This window comes from Perissodus microlepis, chromosome 7, assembly GCF_051167445.1.
Source record: "Perissodus microlepis isolate ML-2025 ecotype Zambia chromosome 7, ASM5116744v1, whole genome shotgun sequence".
NCBI lineage: Eukaryota > Metazoa > Chordata > Actinopteri > Cichliformes > Cichlidae > Perissodus > Perissodus microlepis.
The window spans coordinates 53,787,624-53,806,297 of record NC_140467.1 but is presented as its reverse complement, the minus strand read 5'-3'; the positions used below and the strand labels follow the sequence as shown (position 1 = coordinate 53,806,297).

The following is an 18,674-nucleotide window of genomic DNA, read 5'->3' as shown; positions in this document are numbered from 1 at the left end:
CTCTGTGAAGCAAGTGGAAACTCCAGTTAAATATTTTATTTTTATTTTAACTTTCAGAAAGATAACAGGCAGGTTGAGTTTTGTTTTTTCATAAAATGCTTTTATTCTTTAAATACACAGGCTATTCAGAAACTGGTTAGGATGCAGACCGCAGGGTCCTCAAAAAGTAAAGCTGGTCTTATGAATAAATGGATGATTTACAAAAACTTACATCAAATCAATCAATACTTCTCATTTTCACACAGTGGAAGGTTGTTTTAACGACCCGAGAGAGAAAGAAATTTGAATAATTTGCCTCCCAAAATATTTCTCAAAATGGACATGTTCTCGTCCCAAAATCCAAAGCTAGGCTTTGGACTGTGGAAGGAGAACATGTCCATTTTGTAATGGAGGGGAAAAAAGGTGGACTTTGTAAAAATCAATAAGTTTTACATAAACCACTGCCGTACGTTTCAGAGATGTTTGCACGGCAGTATAAACGGCACAATTTCCCCTCATACCCGCTTTCTACATCAGAATCAAAACTCACATTTTTCCTTTTTCAAACTACTCAATAACAACAACAATAATAATAATGATGATAATGGTGGTAATGGTAATAATAACAACTTTAGATAATCCACCATAAAGAACAAAAGCGGCTTTAGGTGGAAAAGAGTAAGTCTTTGTGAGCTCCTGATTAAAGTGTGGTTGGTGTTTAGTAAAGGACCTTAAATACAGATTCAATATAAATACAGATTCAGACTCCGCTTATTCAGTCCACTGAACACATTTTGTTTGCATAGGTTTTTTACAGGTCAGATTTGTAGCCAATCTAAATCTTTGGACAACCTTTTATGTTAGCAGAAAATATCATCTGCAGATTAGGTGTACATAAATGCAGTTTTCAGGCAATAGATCACGGCCTCTCCAAAGGGTGAGAGATTTCTACTGAACCTAGAAAGCCTCCCAATTTAACATTCAGTCATTGCATGCATGGCTAAAAATCAACACAGTCAGTTACGGCAGTTGACCTTTCTAGTGTTTAATAAACATATCTCACATGGAGAAGTTAATCAACAACTCACAGATTTCAGTGATTAAAAAAACTGTATATAAACCTTCATACATCTAGAAGACTGCAATCAACCTGGAGGTTTACAAGTCTTTACACGAGTATTCATAATAACCCAGTTGTTGCTAAGAATTAGAGCACGACTTGCAGAAGAGTTCATAACTAAGCTCAGTATTCAGATTTTTACCAAAAACATTCATGTCAAACGAAAGCGCTTCATGTATTTTGAGATTAGATATTTCCACCTTCTAACAATTAATTCATTTCTTGATTTGTTTCTCCTCTCAAACAGCTTGCTACACAAACTGCAGAATTAATGTAGCCAACCTTCTATCAAAAATATTAACTTTTTTTTCTTTTATACCAACATTTCAAAAATAACTTTTAATATTTAAAAAATGCACAAGGTTTGATACAATCGCTATGTATACAGGATATCATCTATACATTTGGAAAAAAAGTCCTGACTGAAAAGTGAGATGAGATGCGACACAATGCACTTTGCCCTAAAAAACAAAACAAAACAAACAAACTCAGACCTAGCTTTAGACAAATGGAGGCTGCAAAACACTACTACAAACAGTGGACACAAAAGTGAATGCATTTTACAGGGACATAACCTCTGTGTACTTTGAGTTTCAGGAGCATTTATTATTCCGACTCATAAGAGATAACTGCCAGTTTGGATCCAGAAATATCATTACCCAAAAAAAAAAAAGAAAAAAAAAAAAAAGGTTTGGTTTGACAGATTGCCTTTAGGCATCTGTCAAACCAAACCTTTTTTTTCTAACACATCAGCACACTGATATTTATAAAGTGCCTAAAGCTGTTATAAAGACATTAAATAATGCTAAAATATGAACCCAGCATAAAACAGCTCCTACTCCAATCAATAAACTGAGGAAATTAGCTTTTTTTGTCCTTCTGCACAAAACCTGGATGAGAAGATTGATACCACTCTTATATTTGTGTGTTAATTTTAAACTAAAGCCACAAAGCTGCTAGATGAGACTTGAATTTAGACTGGAAACCACCGTCGTGTCTCAGTTCTTGGCTACTTGAATGATAGAAAAGGACCACCAAACAAGATTCAGCCAGCAGGAGGCTGTAATCATCAGCACTGATGATAGTGGCTTTGCTAGCTTACTAGCTAACAGCAGCAGACAGCAAATTGTCCATATGGGTGGTCAGAGGCAGAACAAGTTTAGAACATGCAGTAGATCGCGGGACAACCGGAGTCCAACATTCAGAATGTCATTTCATTTAAGAGCAGAACGTGACATGTCCATTTGAGAATTAATCAGTCCAAACTTACATACTAGACAAGTACTACATGAAGTGAACTAATATTATGAACGAAATTGAGACCAAGCATAGGAATTATTTATCTTAAAAGAAATGGTCAATAGAGAATTAGCTCTGAAAAGTTGGGCCAATAACAACACTTAAAAATAATAATTTGGCTGATAATTAAAATGTTATTGTTCTGCCTTTTCTGCAACAGAAACCAAAGTCTTCATTAGAACAAAATAACCAGTTGTTTCAGCATCTTGTAGTCGGCACAGAATTAAGGTGACAATACTTGAGTGTGTCACTGCTACTGTTACCTGTCACTGAATGTGTCAGTCAAGGGCAGCCATTAAGTCTGATGTTAGCTGGTAAAGACAATTAGCTGCTCTATCCATGTAAACAGACTAAAAACCAACCACCAATTAACTCAATTAACTCCAGTGGTTTTCATCCTTCTTTCTAAACATCAAACAAAATATACAGAATAATTTGTAAGCTTTGATGGTTCTTGAAGGCTGAATGAGGCCACGCTACACAGTTTTACCCGTTTCTACCCATCACACTGAACTAAGCTAAGCTAATTCGTGAACATAGACTATATAAAAGATAGAGGTAGCCTCTGGGCTTGTAAAGTGGAGCCAATGTGGAAGAGCTTTAACTCTGAATTTCTATAAATGGCCAACAGGAGGCGACCAAACTGAATAGCAATAGTTTCAGTCTGATCCATCCATCACGCTTCACATCCAATTCAAAAACACTACAATGCTCACAATGAAAACAGGCACCTTCAGTCCCACATAACTGGTGACATTACTGTGGCCAATTCCATCGTTTATATACAATCTGTGTTAGTGACTTGATAATAGTGCAATCAATCTTCTCATCTGAAAGAATCATCTTCATTTTTTTAAATAACTAGTAAAAGTTGTGAGATGAACTGAATGAAAGAGTTCTCATTAGCTGTGCAAAAACAACATTTAACTGAGACTGAAGCAGATAACGTAAAACATCTTAAAGGAGAAAATAATCATTAGTATTTTGTGTTTGATCTGGCAAGAAGTCATCAACACTGAAAGAGCATCTCTGTGAAAAACAGGAGGGATTTTTTTGTTTTAACTCCCCTGACTGGACATTTTAATCCAGAAGCAGAGTGTAGCATCCTCTTTGTTAAATTTACACCTCCTTCTGAGAAATAAAAACTGTCGGGATTGACATCATCTTTTCTTTTGTAAGATCTCAGTGTGAAGATGGATGATCAAATAATAATGGAAAGATTTTAAGACAAACATACTATTGGATCAATTTTGGTGCCAGCAGGATGATGGAAACAGAAACTAAAGCTCTGAGAAGAGCTACACCTGCAAGCTCAGTAATGAGCAGCTTTAACGTCAGCTACTCACCAAGAAAGACAAATTCAACTACAAGAGAATATTTTAACCCCTCACCTCCACCAGTTGTAATACTATTATCCAAATAGTTCTGTAGTTTCATCAAGGTCAATAGGTCAACACTCTTAATCCTGCCAAAATATACCTGTCATATGTTCACTTTTTAGGAATAAAAAAAACATTTGTAAAGTTCCAGACGCAAACTTCAGCCATGTTACTGACACACACACTGGGCCTCATGCAGGAAAGACTCACTCCCACAGGTTTGTTTCCATCACTCTCATTGCCTGTAAGGAAAGTGTGGCCTTATAATTACGAATTATAATTGACAGAATAAATAAATCCTTGATTATTGCTGCTGTTGTAAAATCAGGGCTCAGAGAAATGTTTTTCAAATGCTTTCAGCTGAGAGGATTACGAAGTGTCATCTAGACACGGCCAAACATCTGGGCAGCTCAGTTGGGCTAACCGTTTGCACTGGTGAGGCTGCCTCCCCTGAATGAGTTGCATCCTGCACTTTTGTCGTGTGAAATTCATGTATATTCTAGACCTGTCGTTTAATGTAGTGCACAGTTTCTGCTTTTATCCACATTGGAATGTGTTTCTTTGACTTGGATACATCTTCATTGGATTTTTTGTCATAATGACTGTCGTTTTTCTTTAAAGTCTGACATTTTATTGGCGAATATAAGATCGGTAACTTGTACATGTTATTCACTGTCAGCTTGTTAGGTTGTTGTGCATCAACGATTAGTTGTTGTGTAACACTTAACTGACAATAAATAAAGCAGAACAAGTAACAAAGCATAACAGGTCTAGATGTCAATTTAACCAGTGATCCTGTCACACAAAACGAACACACTTAAGCATTATGTAAAAACTCAATAATTGTTAACAGTGGATATAATGTCAAATATAATTTAAATGAAAAACAAATAAATAAATGAAAAAAGGGGAGAGTCGTGAGAGTACCAGAGTGTTTTAGTAGGCAGCTGGGAAATAATTGGGAGTTGTTTTTAACATAAAGCTAAAATTAGCATCACTGGTCCATGCCATGCTGGTTGGGAGATTGTTGCTGCAAACGGGGCAGGGAGCAGCAGTGGATGTGTGTGCACCAAGAGACCTGCATAGCAGTTACATTGTGAGTGGAAGAGAGCTGAAGCCTCTGCTATCCAACTGTTACTTGTTGCAGAAAGCAGACTCAATTGAGGAAAAAAAAAAAAAACCCAGACCCTGAGCAATATAGACATAAAGGCGATTGTTAATCCTCCCTGTAGATAGACCTTGTTGATCAAACACTCTACTTTTCTTAGCTTGAGTTGAGTTAAACCGGGAGAAACTCTGGGCACGTGGATAGGTGTCCTTTAGAGCAGTGCACTGTAATGAAGTTTGGTTTAGTTTTTATAAATTATCATTAAAAGGCAAACTTGGAATTTAAATCAAATATCATTCATCAGCCCAGCCCCAGGACATAGTTACAAAAAGGTTTCCTGCAGAAGGCCCATTGTTTTCCTGTGCAGTATCATCACAACCATCATGTCAAATGAGAGCATAGTGCCTTGAGAGAAAGTGAGCCCTGTGATGTCTGCATTTAGAACAAGCCAACTATGTATGTCAAGTAGCTCTACAGTAGCACCTGATCACCTGTCTACGCTCATTAATGTCCCTACTTTTAATGTAAAAATAATGAGAGCCATTTCCATAGTGTCTGTAGGAAACATTCACTGAGGTACTCCACACTGACGGAGGCCAGCAGGGAGTCTGGAAGGCAGAGCAGAGGAAAGCGCTTTGAATAGTTTGGTTGCTTTTGGTCATGTTGTCATATTTCTTGTTTAGTGTTTGGCTTCTTGTATTAAAGCAGCTTTGGTGAACATGAAACACTCAAAAGTACAATGGCTTCTTAACAGAAGACCATCATCCAATCATTGATCCCTCTAAATCACAAACCTCAGGGTGGAAATGTTTTTCTTCCTGTGTGGGTGGCTGCTGCTCCAGCTGGGAACAAGCATCCTGCCTGAAGCTGCAGCTTTGTTTTTGTTTTTTTGCCTCCAAAACTTTGAGTGTGTCATGGTCTACATGCACATTCAATGGCATGTGTGATATAGAACATGAACTCCATGTCCATGGCAGTCTGTGGCACACTTGCACTCTCCCCATGGATGACAGGGATCAGAGCGCTGTCCATCTCATTCATGTAGCGCTGTGGGAGAAGACTGCCTTTGGAGCCAGCCTGGTACTCCACCTGAGAAAAAACAGTAAAGAAATATTCAAAAGGCTTTAAGTGCTAAACACAATAAATCCAAATAGGGCTGTCACAATACCAGATGTTCACTTCACGATTACTGTGGTCAAAAAACTTCCCAAAACCTATTATTAGGGGTGCAACGATACACAAAATTCACGGTTCGGTTCGATACTTTTTTCGATACAAAAAATGTTCATGCTTTTTTAATTTGTCATTTATTAAAATTATAAATATATATTTTAACTCAAAAGTACAGTTTTTAAATTTAATGTTGCTGAAACAACGAAATAATAATAAAAAAATTAATCTATCTGATCGAGAAATCACTCATCTTTGGAAAAGAGTTTATTACAGAGAAATGGCTCTTTCCAAAATAAAAGCTATACTATACGCTTCTTCTGGGCTATATTCTCAGCAGCATATTAAACATATCAGGTCCCCATAAGGAGAATCATGTGCTAACGGCTGTCTAAATGACTCGGGTAAAGTTTGTAGCATGCGTGCTTGTTGTTTTTGTCTGCTTCCACTTGTCTTTGCACTAGGATGATGTCAGCGTAAATGTGCAGTCATATTTGTTGTGTTCCCACTAGTGCTGTCAGCGTTAATCTCGTTAAAATGACATTAACGCCATAACGCGGCAAATCTCCATTAACGAGTTACCACGGATTGCCCCATGCGTGGGGCTGGACGGCGTCAACGCATTAACAAGCTAACTGTGCTAACGCACTAGTTCCCACAAGTTGAGCATTGCGTGGCACATCCGACATACTGTTTTACTTTTGTCCATGACGCGCTTACCTTCAGGGTCATGCCTCACATGAAAACCAAGATAGTACCAAACGCCAGCTCTGAATGAGGGTGGGGGAGGTTCAATTTCAGGTAGCGTTGAGGCAGTTGCCATGTTGCAACGAGCTTAGCTTCTGTCTTGCTAGCTTGCGCTGCGCTCAGTGGATCTGCACTCCACAGTGCAGCCTAGGCGGAGTAGTCGAACGCAGATCCACTGAGCACTCAACACAGACAGCATCGTCAGAAGAAAAGTTGATAAAATAAATAATAAATTTTGTATTGTTCAATACATATGTGTACCGAACCGAAAGCACTGTATCGAACGGTTCAATATCGATACGAGTATTGTTGCATGCCTAATATACACACACACACACACACACACACACACACACACACACATATATACACACATATATACACACACGCACACATATGGTTAAACTCAAAACACAAGCATATGAAGGTGGTGAGAAAGTCTGTAACCATAACTGACCAAGAGAATTCAAAAATGACCATTAGAGTGGTAATATTAGTGTGTGATTTTTAAATACAGTCAGTCATCATTAATACATCACTATTGTTGCATCTGCATTTTCAAATACCTTGTAAGACCACTCTGCTAATGCAGAATGGTCTTAAAAAGGTTTTACAATATTAACCTGAATCACTGCTCGTTTACCATGTCAGCCTGTGTCGAGACACACAGTGAGAGTGAGTTGATGCCGCTGGAAGTGAGAACGGCGAGGTGAGGAGTGAGAGCGCTGCAGGTTGCCAACGCTATTTCCTTCTGAAAAACACTGCAGGACGATAAGACAGATGCCAGGTTGCAGTCTGGAGACTTCAGCTGGTAGAATACCTGAACAGAAATACAGTTCAGGTCATGCACACATCATGACTTTTAGATGGCTTTAGAACTCAGAATGGAAACCTCATTCAGTTCACAGAAGGTGTCAGATAGGAGCAAACAATTTGATGTGAAAAAAGGAAAAATTACCTCAGTGCATGTAATCAGCCGATTGTCTGACTCAAACTCAGTGTCTTGTTGCATCCTCACACTACACACTCCATCTAGGGATCTTCCATCAACTCCACTAGTTTTGCTGCAGGAATACAAATTCACTGGGTCACAGTAGAAAGTACTGTTTTCCCAGAGATTTAAACTGCATCATGTTTTAGTTAAAATATGATCAAATACTGGCATTGGCAAACACATACACACATGGAGTAAATCATTGCGTGCAGTTACCCTGTGTTGACAGGTGGATTCCACTCCACCCAGCGGACAGTCACATTCTCTCTGAGCTGCTCATCATTAATCTTGCCACAGGGTATGTGGAAGTTTGTCTGCTCCCTGAGGGCAGAGCGAAGAGATTCCATGGTCTCTGGAGGGATTTGCACCATCAACCCATCTGGTAAAAACAAAACAATTGACTAGTCTGGCCCAGCAATAACAGAATGGACATAAGTATTTCAGAGCCAACAACCAGTCACAGTACCTTCTACAATGCTGGACTTCGCAATGAAACCTGAGGAGGCTTTAAGTGCTCCATTGAACACCACAAAACTGGCCCCAGTGACTGTAACAAAACACAAACCCCCAGAAGTTCATGTATGCATGGTACAACAAAATGCTTGCCTCTAATGTTTTATTTTTCAAAAATAGAGGAGTATGGAGCATTTCTAAAGACACTCACCTGTCCGAGACTTCCCAGGCATGCTGTTGGCCTGGGTTTGGTAATTTCCCTCCTCATTCTGGTAACAGACCAGGTGAGAGTCGGCCTCCGAGCTGAATCTTGCTCCAATGCTGATGACATGTTCATTGGATGCATTTATCACCTTCTGCACCTGAAAAATACAGAAAAATATACATTTCTGTACAACACTGCTGTGTGTCAACTTTTGCTTTATTTACTTATTATTTTTACATACATACATTGTTTGATTTTGGCCTGTTGTAAAGAGAATTTTAAAACGACAAGGGAATCATTTTCTGGTTGTTCATTCAAAACAGATCTTACTACACATTCTTTAATAGATAATTTATCAAGGGTTTATTAGGGTTTTTTTTCTCTAAATGCTACCTCTATCTTCAGCCTCCAAAACGTATTTTTATTTGCCAATGATGGCCCTAAAACACCACGATACAACTATATGAAACTAAGTAGCTTTGACTTGTTTGTACAAGACAATTTCTCAACATGTGGCAGGACAATTTACGAAAGAAAGTAAAGAAAAACATATTGTACTGATCATTCAACTGATTTAATCTACTTTGTACCCTTTTCAGTTATCCTTTGCAGGGAGTTAGAGGACGACCACAAAAACCTAATTTCTAAACCAATATGTTTCTAGAAGTTACAGAAATTTTGGGGGTTGTTTGTAGTTTGATTACCAAAAAATTAACCCAAAGCACTTGTAAATAAAGAAGTCAACATCTACTGAAACAAAGTACATGAAGCTTGGGCACCAAAACACCTGAGAAGTTATTCTTTTTTTAGTTGCAACTGTGACAAATGACATATTCAAGCATTATCAATGTTTATCTAAATCCTAACCAGAATCTGAACAAGTTTATTTTACAAAATTAAAGGAACTCTTACCTCACTGAAGCTACTTTTGGGAATGTCAATGTAGCTGTGGCCCATCTCCATGTGGATCCTCAGGCCCTCCACCACTGACAGGCTATACTGGTAGTTCCTTAGATCCTGGATGAGAACAGTTTATAGAATCTGAACTCATCAAAGTGTTCTAATCAATTTTTTTCAAGTCTGCCAATAATCAGCATCACAAAAGTGTCTATGACTGTTGTCCTAATAACATTTATGTTCAAAAACCTTTCACCAAAAGCCCAGTATAAAACAAATGAATTTTAAACTGTCAATCATCAAAATCAAAAACTACTCTGCCAGACACCCATGAAATCTGCATTACTTAAAATGTGGCTTGAGTGGAGTTAAGAATTATGTGTAGTTTTAGCTCTAACAAAATTTTGCCAAGCTTCTCAATTATAAATAAATCTTATTTTCTTTACTGCAAAATCTTATTTTGCACTACTTACAGCCAATAAATTCATAATGGTGTGTCCTGTCTCTCGATACACTGACTGCCGAAAACGGATACTTATCAGTGTGGTGGGATACGCTGAAAAACAAAAACATATGTAAATAAACCATAAAAGCACAATATGTATCACTTGTCCCTGTGTCTTTCTCCTAGAACAGCCTATATGCTTACAGACAGTAATTTACAATGGTTTAGTAATTTAACTTGTAGAGGGGTTTACCTTACAGTACAAAATGTGTTAGTGTGACTGCTTTTGTGATTTGAGCTATATAAATAAAACTGAATTTAATTGAAATGAACTAAAAAACGCAATCTATAAACAAATATATCACCATTTACAAATACAATTTTGTCCAAAAGCCCAAAATCTAAATAAATTAAACTTACTATCAGGTATACTGGCAAAAAGTTAAAGGTAAAATAAGCTCTTTACAAATGAGAAGGTGGAACTGGGGTATTTTTTATTTACTCAGCAAACTGCTGAAACTAATCATTTTAACAATAATAATAAACTAATAACCATAATGTTTCAGAAGAGCAGGTTTTTTTTCATTTTCAACAAATCAAAGTTTAAGATTACTATGTTTTAATATGAAATAACACTCAGTGTTGTCATGAGCAACAAAGATTTACATACAGTTGTATTCAGCTCCAAGACGCAAAAGCAGTCTCAGTGGAAAGACTTTGGCCCAGGGCACCTCCAGTTTCTGAATGAGCAGGCCAAACAAGAATGGCTGTGAAGGGAGAGTGAGGCCGTCTAGAGACTGGCAGGTGGGAGAGAAGAATACCATCCCAGCATGATCCTTACTGCCCAAGAAACTACTTGTAAAAGTCACATTATCCAGCTCCTCCACAAACCTCCCTGTAACACAAGATAATGATTATGTTATCCTTTATAAGCTAAAGGTGTAGTTATTAAAAGTTGCAAAGGCAGGCTGACGGCAGGTATTACCTTTTTGGGCATCCTGGAAAATGCTGAGATATATGGTAAAGAGGTCTTTGGGGAGAGTTTTTTCTTGAGGCAAACACTCCAACAGAAATACTAACTCTTTCTGTCCCAGAGCCTGCAGCCCATTAGAGCCAAAACACCAGCATTCCCTGCCAGAGTCTGGAAGATAAAACACACAAGAGTTAATACATTGGAAGGCATGTGAGGATTCACAAGATTTGAAAGAGGAAATATGAGATACACTACCAGTCAAAAGTTTGGACACACATTCTTGTTTAATGTTTTTTTCTTTATTTCTACTGTTTGCTACATTGTAGATACATACTAAAGACATCAAATATATGACGGAAGATATCTGGAATTATGTAGCAAAAAAAAATAATTTAAAAAAAGATAAATAACTCTAAATATGTTTTATATTTTACATTCCTGAGAATAGCCACACTTTGCTTTGTTGACAGCGCTGCCAATCCTTGGTCTTCTCTCAATGAGCTTCATGATGTAGTCACCTGAAATGGTTTTCACTTCAAAGGTGTGCCTTGTCAGGTTCATTTGGCCTCCACAGTCACCTGATCTGAACCCAATGGAGATGGTTTGGGATGAGATGGACCACAGAGTGAAGGGAAAAGGGCCAGCAAGTGCTGAGCATCTCTGGGAACTCCTTCAAGACTGCATAAAACCATTTCAGGTGACTACCTCATGAAGCTCATGGAGAGAATGCCATGACTGTGCAAAACAGTAATCAAAGCAAAGGATGACTATTTTGAATAATGTAAAACATAAAACATGTTTTGAGTTATTTCACACTTTTTAGTGTACTACATAATTCCATATTTGTTCATTCATATTTCACTTACATGTCACCAGTTTGACATTGACTAGCAGGTTGGCATTAAGAATGAATGTCAGAGGACGGGGTCCGCCTTCTTCTAGTAAGTGCAGAATCTGACATGGAGCAGGATTCTCCTCAACTAAAACATCTAAACAGAAAACACAGCAGAGCGATTATTAAAGCATTTCGCATAAAAGCCAGTGTGAGACTTACATTTCACTCTGATCCAAGCACAACAGAAAGACATAAGATGTCCAGATGTGCAAAAAATAAACCAAGAGATTCATGTCTAAAACACACCTCCTTCATCCTCTCCAGTGGCAATGAGCAGTGGAGGCAGCTCGTCTTCATTGTCTGGCAGCAGACTGGGAAACCTGTTCACTGAAGAACCAATTCCACAAAGCAACGCGAAATCCCAGGGTCCAGACACTGGGCGGCAAACTACCTCTGCTGCCACAGCAGCCTCAGGGGAAGATGCACTGTTAACTCCGGTCTCTGCCCCAGGTAAGCCAGGCTGAAATAAGAATGTCATTTCATGTAATACCATCGTCAATGGACTAATTTTTATTGTCCATTTTTTTAAAATTTCTATTTATTGTCTATCTAATTGTCTATTTTAGTGTAGCAGTACTAGAAAATGCCAGGTTGCCAAGAAGCACATAAATCAGCTGCTTCTCAAGAGTTTCTCATCATGTGTATGAACGTCAACTTGACCATGTTGGACAGCAGCTGGCAGCACTTGTTTTCAATTTATGAAAGAGTTTCTAGGACCTCTGGCCCTGATATTTGACATGGATATATGGAGTAGAAGGGCCAGCGACCTTAGCTGCAGTTCAATACACTGGGAGTGTATGCCGTTATTTTTGTGCCACTATTCTGAGCGCATGTAAAAAAAATTTGAGCGCAAGTGAAAAAACGTTTGCAGGTGCAAGTGTTGCATTTTGAGAAGAAATTTATTTTGAGCGAAGAAAAGCTGAATTTGAGCGAACAAAATTCATTGCTACGTGCAAAAAATGTATTTCAGTGTTTGCTGAACACTCGCGCTCTCAACGTGTTGCTCGCGCTCTCAACGTGTTGCTCGCGCTCTCAACGTGTTGCTCGCGCTCTCAACGTGTTGCTCGCGCTCTCAACATTTCTGCCCATGCGCGTTCAACTCTTTGTGTACGCCGTTATATTTGTGCCACAAAACCAGCCAATCACAGACTTGGATGCAAAAATTGCTGTTCTGGTCTGCAATCAGCTCGAAATGACGAAATGCAATATCCCAGAATCCATTTAGTCCAAAACTCAAACGAGGCAGTGGCAGAGGAACACAGAGTGGCGGAGTTTGAAATATTACTCTTTATGGGTCATGAAATAAACTTTTAAGATCAAAGGAGCTTGCAAAGAAAAGCGTCTGGACTTCTTTAAGTTACTTGAAGACGTTTCACCTCTCATCCGAGAAGCTTCTTCAGTTCTAAGGTCAAATGGTGGAGAGTCCCAGATATAAACCTAGTGGGAGTATCCCCCCACAGAGGGACAAAAGGACCCCCTGATGATCCTCTAATCGCCTGAGCCAAGGTGTGAAACTGGGTGTGGGTCCCAATCAGCCAGAGTTTCGGGTGTGTTCATTGTGAAACCTGGTCCCACCTTATCATGCGAATTCCTGAGGTCAGATGGCCCAGGATGTGAGTGGGCGTTAAGGCGTCTGGGAAGGGATCTCAAAACTGGATTATAGATGGCAGAGAGTTGGTGTCGTAAACCCCCGCCTCTGTTCAAAGATGGTCGCTCACAGTGGACATAGATGGCTTCTTTCACTCCTCTTTCAATGTTCACATTTTGGACAGATGGTTTGAAAGAGGAGTGAAAGAAGCCATCTATGTCCACTGTGAGCGACCATCTTTGAACAGAGGCGGGGGTTTACGACACCAACTCTCTGCCATCTATAATCCAGTTTTGAGATCCCTTCCCAGACGCCTTAATGCCCACTCACATCCTGGGCCATCTGACCTCAGGAATTCGCATGATAAGGTGGGGCCAGGTTTCACAATGAACACACCCGAAACTCTGGCTGATTGGGACCCACACCCAGTTTCACACCTTGGCTCAGGCGATTAGAGGATCATCAGGGGGTCCTTTTGTCCCTCTGTGGGGGGATACTCCCACTAGGTTTATATCTGGGACTCTCCACCATTTGACCTTAGAACTGAAGAAGCTTCTCGGATGAGAGGTGAAACGTCTTCAAGTAACTTAAAGAAGTCCAGACGCTTTTCTTTGCAAGTTCCTTTGACTACGATGACCTGGATGACTGAGAACCTTCACAGACAAACTTTTAAGATATTTTCATGCGAGAATGGTGCTGTGTAAACTTCAAATACCTGCTCGATTCATCAAGACATCACATATTTCCATAATGCTCTAACGTTTTCGGAGATGCCTGTTACCCACCAGCTGACCGGGTGGTCACTCAGGTTAAACATAATATATAAAGCTCAACTGACAAAAAAATCGGCCGACTACACCACCAGGTATTATAGGAAAAACCATAAAGCCTTTGAACTAATTCAATTCAATTCAATTCAATTTTATTTATATAGCGCCAAATCACAACAAAAGTCGCCTCAAGGCGCTTCATAGATAAAGAAAAAAACCCAACAATCATATGACCGCCTATGAGCAAGCACTTTGGCGACAGTGGGGAGGAAAAACTCCCTTTTAACAGGAAGAAACCTCCGGCAGAACCAGGCTCAGGGAGGGGCGGCCATCTGCTGCGACCGGTTGGGGTGAGAGAAGGAAGACAGGATAAAATACATGCTGTGGAAGAGAGACAGAGGTTAATAACAGATATGATTCAATGCAGAGAGGTCTATTAATACATAGTGAGTGAGAAAGGTGACTGGAAAGGAAAAACTCAATGCATCTTGGGAATCCCCCGGCAGCCTACGTCTATTGCAGCATAACTAAGGGAGGATTCAGGGTCACCTGGTCCAGCCCTAACTACATGCTTTAGCAAAAAGGAAAGTTTTAAGCCTAATCTTAAAAGTAGAGATAGTTTCTGTCTCCCGAATCCAAACTGGAAGCTGGTTCCACAGAAGAGGGGCCTGAAAACTGAAGGCTCTGCCTCCCATTCTACTTTTAAATACTCTAGGAACAACAAGTAGGCCTGCAGAGCGAGAGCGAAGTGCTCTAATAGGGTGATATGGTACTACAAGGTCATTAAGATAAGATGGGGCCTGATTATTTAAGACCTTGTATGTGAGGAGCAGGATTTTGAATTCAATTCTGGATTTAACAGGAAGCCAATGAAGGGAAGCCAAAACAGGAGAAATATGCTCTCTCCTTCTAGTCCCTGTCAGTACTCTTGCTGCAGCATTTTGGATTAGCTGAAGGCTTTTCAGTGAGTTTTTTGGACATCCTGATAATAATGAATTACAGTAGTCCAGCCTGGAAGTAATAAATGCATGAACTAGTTTTTCAGCGTCACTCTGAGACAGGATATTTCTAATTTTAGAGATGTTGCGCAAATGGAAGAAAGCAGTCTTACATATTTGTTTAATATGTGCGTTGAAGGACATGTCCTGGTCAAAAATGACTCCAAGGTTCCTCACAGCGTTACTGGAGGCCAAGGTAATGCCATCCAGAGTATGAATCTGGTTAGATACCATATTTCTAAGATTTTCAGGGCCGAGTACAATAACCTCAGTTTTATCTGAATTAAGAAGCAGAAAGTTAGCGGCCATCCAGGTCTTTATGTCTTTAAGACATTCCTGCAGTTTAACTAATTGGTGTGTGTTATCTGGCTTCATGGACAGATAGAGCTGGGTGTCATCTGCATAGCAGTGAAAATGTATGCTATGTCTTCTAATGATGCTGCCTAAGGGAAGCATGTATAATGTAAACAGAATTGGTCCTAGCACTGAACCCTGTGGAACTCCATAATTAACCTCAGTGTGTGAAGAGGACTCTCCATTTACATGCACAAATTGGAGTCTATTAGATAGATATGATACAAACCACTGCAGTGCAGTACCTGTAATACCTACAGCATGTTCTAATCGCTCTAATAGGATATTATGGTCGACAGTATCGAACGCTGCACTGAGGTCTAGCAGGACAAGCACAGAGATGAGTCCACTGTCAGAGGCCATAAGAAGATCATTTGTAACCTTCACTAAAGCTGTTTCTGTGCTGTGATGAGCTCTGAAACCTGACTGAAACTCTTCAAATAAACCATTCCTCTGCAGATGATCTGTTAGCTGTTTGACAACTACTCTTTCAAGGATTTTTGATATGAAAGGAAGGTTGGAGATTGGCCTATAATTAGCTAAGACTGCTGGGTCTAGAGATGGCTTTTTGAGTAAATGTTTAACTACAGCCAGCTTGAAGGCCTGTGGTACATAGCCGATTATTAGAGATAGGTTGATCATATTTAAGATCGAAGAATTAATCAATGGCAGGACTTCTTTGAGCAGTTTTGTAGGAATGGGGTCTAAAAGACACGTTGATGGTTTGGAGGAAGTAATTATTGAAGTTAACTCAGAAAGATCAATTGGAGAAAAAGAGTCTAACTTAACATCAATGGTACTAAGAGTAGCTGTAGATAATATTACATCTGTGGGATGATTACTGGTAATTTTTTCTCTAATGATAAAAATTTTATTTGTGAAGAAGTTCATGAAGTCATTACTAGTTAACGTTAAAGGGATGGTTGGCTCAACAGAGCTCTGACTCTTTGTCAGCCTGGCTACAGTGCTGAAGAGAAACCTGGGGTTGTTCTTATTTTCTTCAATCAGTGATGAATAGTAAGATGTTCTGGCTTTGCGGAGGGCTTTCTTATAAAGCAGCAAACTATTTCTCCAGGCTAAATGATGATCCTCTAAATTTGTGACACGCCATTTCCTCTCCAGATTACGAGTCATCTGCTTTAGGGTACGTGTTTGAGAATTATACCACGGAGTCAGGTACTTCTGATTAGAGACCTTAGTTTTCACTGGAGCTACAGTATCCAGAGTCGTACGTAGTGAGGAGGTGAAATTATTAACAAGATAATCAACCTCTGTTGGGGTAGCGTTCAGATAGCTGCTCTGCTCTGTGTTGGTACAGGGCATTGAAGATGATAACAGTGGGTGGATTATATTCTTAAACTTAGTTACAGCGCTTTCAGAAAGACATCTACTTTGATAAAATCTACTCTCCACCGCTGTGTAATCAATTATTGTAAATGTAAATGTTATCAGGAAATGATCAGACAGGAGAGGGTTTTCAGGAAACACTGTTAAATGTTCAGTTTCTATGCCATATGTTAAAACAAGATCTAGAGTGTGATTAAAGTGGTGGGTGGGTTCTTTAACATTTTGAGAGAAGCCAATTGAGTCTAATAACAGACTAAATGCCATGTTGAGGCTGTCATTTTTAGCATCTACATGGATGTTAAAATCACCCACAATAATTATTTTATTTGAGCTCAGAACTAAATTAGATATAAAGTCTGAGAAATCAGACAGAAACTCTGTGTAAGGCCCAGGTGGACGATAGATGATAACAAGTAAGACTGGTTTCTGAGTTTCACAGCTGGGGTGGACAATGTTAAGCATCAGGCTTTCAAATGAATTAAAAGTCTGTCTTGGTCTTTCATTAATTAATAGGCTGGTGTGAAAAATTGCTGCCACACCGCCCCCTCGGCCTGTGCTTCGAGGTTTCTGGTAGTTAGAATGACTCGGGGGTGTTGATTCATTTAAACTAACATAATCATCCTGCTGCAACCAGGTTTCTGTAAGGCAGAGTAAATCAATTTGTTGATCAATTATTAAGTCATGTACTAACAGAGACTTGGAGGAGAGAGACCTAATATTTAATAATCCACATTTCACTGTTTTACTCTTTGGTTCAGATGTGGATACTGTATTGTTCTTTCTTTTTGATTGTTTATGTTTAAGTTGTTTGTTGCTGGTTTTTAGTTTGTTTTTTGTCTTTTTGGAAGCTGACACAGTCTCTATGGAGATGGGTTTTTGGGGGGGTAGCAGGAGGAGAGAAGCTGCAGAGAGGCGTGTAAGACTGCAACTCTGCTTCCTGGTCCCAACTCTGGATAGTCATATTTTGGGGGGTTTAATAAATTTGTCCATATTTCTAGAAATGAGAGCTGCTCCATCCAAAGTGGGATGGATGCCGTCTCTCCTAACAAGACCAGGTTTCCTCCAGAAGGTTTGCCAATTATCTATGAAGCCCACATCGTTTCTGGGACACCACTCAGACAGACAGCAATTTAAGGAGAACATGCGGCTAAACATGTCACTCCTGGTCTGATTGGGGAGGGGACCAGAGAAAACTACAGAGTCCGACATTGTTTTAGCAAAGTTGCACATTGATTCAATATTGATTTTAGTGACCTCCGATTGGCGTAACCGGGTGTCATTACTGCCGACGTGAATTATGATTTTACTGAATTTACATTTACCCTTAGCCAGCAGTTTTAAATTTCCTTCAATGTCGCCTGCTCTGGCCCCTGGAAGACAATTGACTATGGTTGCCGGTGTCTCTAGCTTCACATGTCTGAGAACAGAAACACCAATTACCAGAGTTTGACCCCCGGCGGGTGTGTCACCGAGTGGGGAAAAACGGTTAGACACATGAACGGGTTGGTGGTGTACCTGGGGCTTCTGTTTAGGACTATGCTTCCTCCTCACCGTGACCCAGCCGCCCTCTTTCCCCAGCTGCTTGGGGTCTGCCGGGGAACAGCTAGCGGGGCCTACGCTATCTTCGGCTGCACCAGCTACAGGGGCCTGGCTAGCTACGGGTGAATGAAGGGTGCGAAGCCGAGTCTCCAATTCAGTAATCCTGGCCTCCAGAGCTGCAAATATGCTACATTTGTTACAGATATCATTACTGCTAAAGGAGGCCGAGGAGTAACTAAACATCTGACACAATGAGCAAGAAAGTGCAGGAGGGACAGGTGAAGTAGCCATGGTGCTAACGAGTCGGCTACGAGCTAAGCTAAGCTAGCGAAACAGTACAGAGACAGTGAGTGAATACTTTGGCTATAAATTAGGTAGTGAGTACACAGAAAGTGTGCTTCGGATGAAGCACGT

The 18,674-nt window shown here is 39.8% G+C and overlaps 1 protein-coding gene across 3 annotated transcripts in view; it reads right to left on the bottom strand.

The window, feature by feature from the left end:
* Nucleotides 1-78: 78 nt before the first annotated feature.
* Nucleotides 79-18,674, bottom strand: part of zfyve16 (zinc finger, FYVE domain containing 16) — a 41,273-nt gene continuing 22,677 nt past the window's right edge. For 2 of the 3 annotated variants that reach the window (XM_084935982.1, XM_084935984.1), the window contains 12 exons: nt 11,911-12,124; nt 11,636-11,758; nt 10,782-10,937; nt 10,467-10,691; nt 9,825-9,907; nt 9,367-9,471; nt 8,461-8,611; nt 8,263-8,343; nt 8,013-8,175; nt 7,761-7,905; nt 7,446-7,622; nt 79-5,974 (listed from right to left, as the gene is read on the bottom strand). In XM_084935982.1, the coding sequence (XP_084792108.1) occupies nt 5,798-5,974; nt 7,446-7,622; nt 7,761-7,905; nt 8,013-8,175; nt 8,263-8,343; nt 8,461-8,611; nt 9,367-9,471; nt 9,825-9,907; nt 10,467-10,691; nt 10,782-10,937; nt 11,636-11,758; nt 11,911-12,124 (1,800 nt within the window). In that variant the 3' untranslated portion in view covers nt 79-5,797. The remainder of the gene's footprint in view (nt 5,975-7,445; nt 7,623-7,760; nt 7,906-8,012; nt 8,176-8,262; nt 8,344-8,460; nt 8,612-9,366; nt 9,472-9,824; nt 9,908-10,466; nt 10,692-10,781; nt 10,938-11,635; nt 11,759-11,910; nt 12,125-18,674) is intronic. The other variant, XM_084935983.1, reaches the window with a different exon arrangement.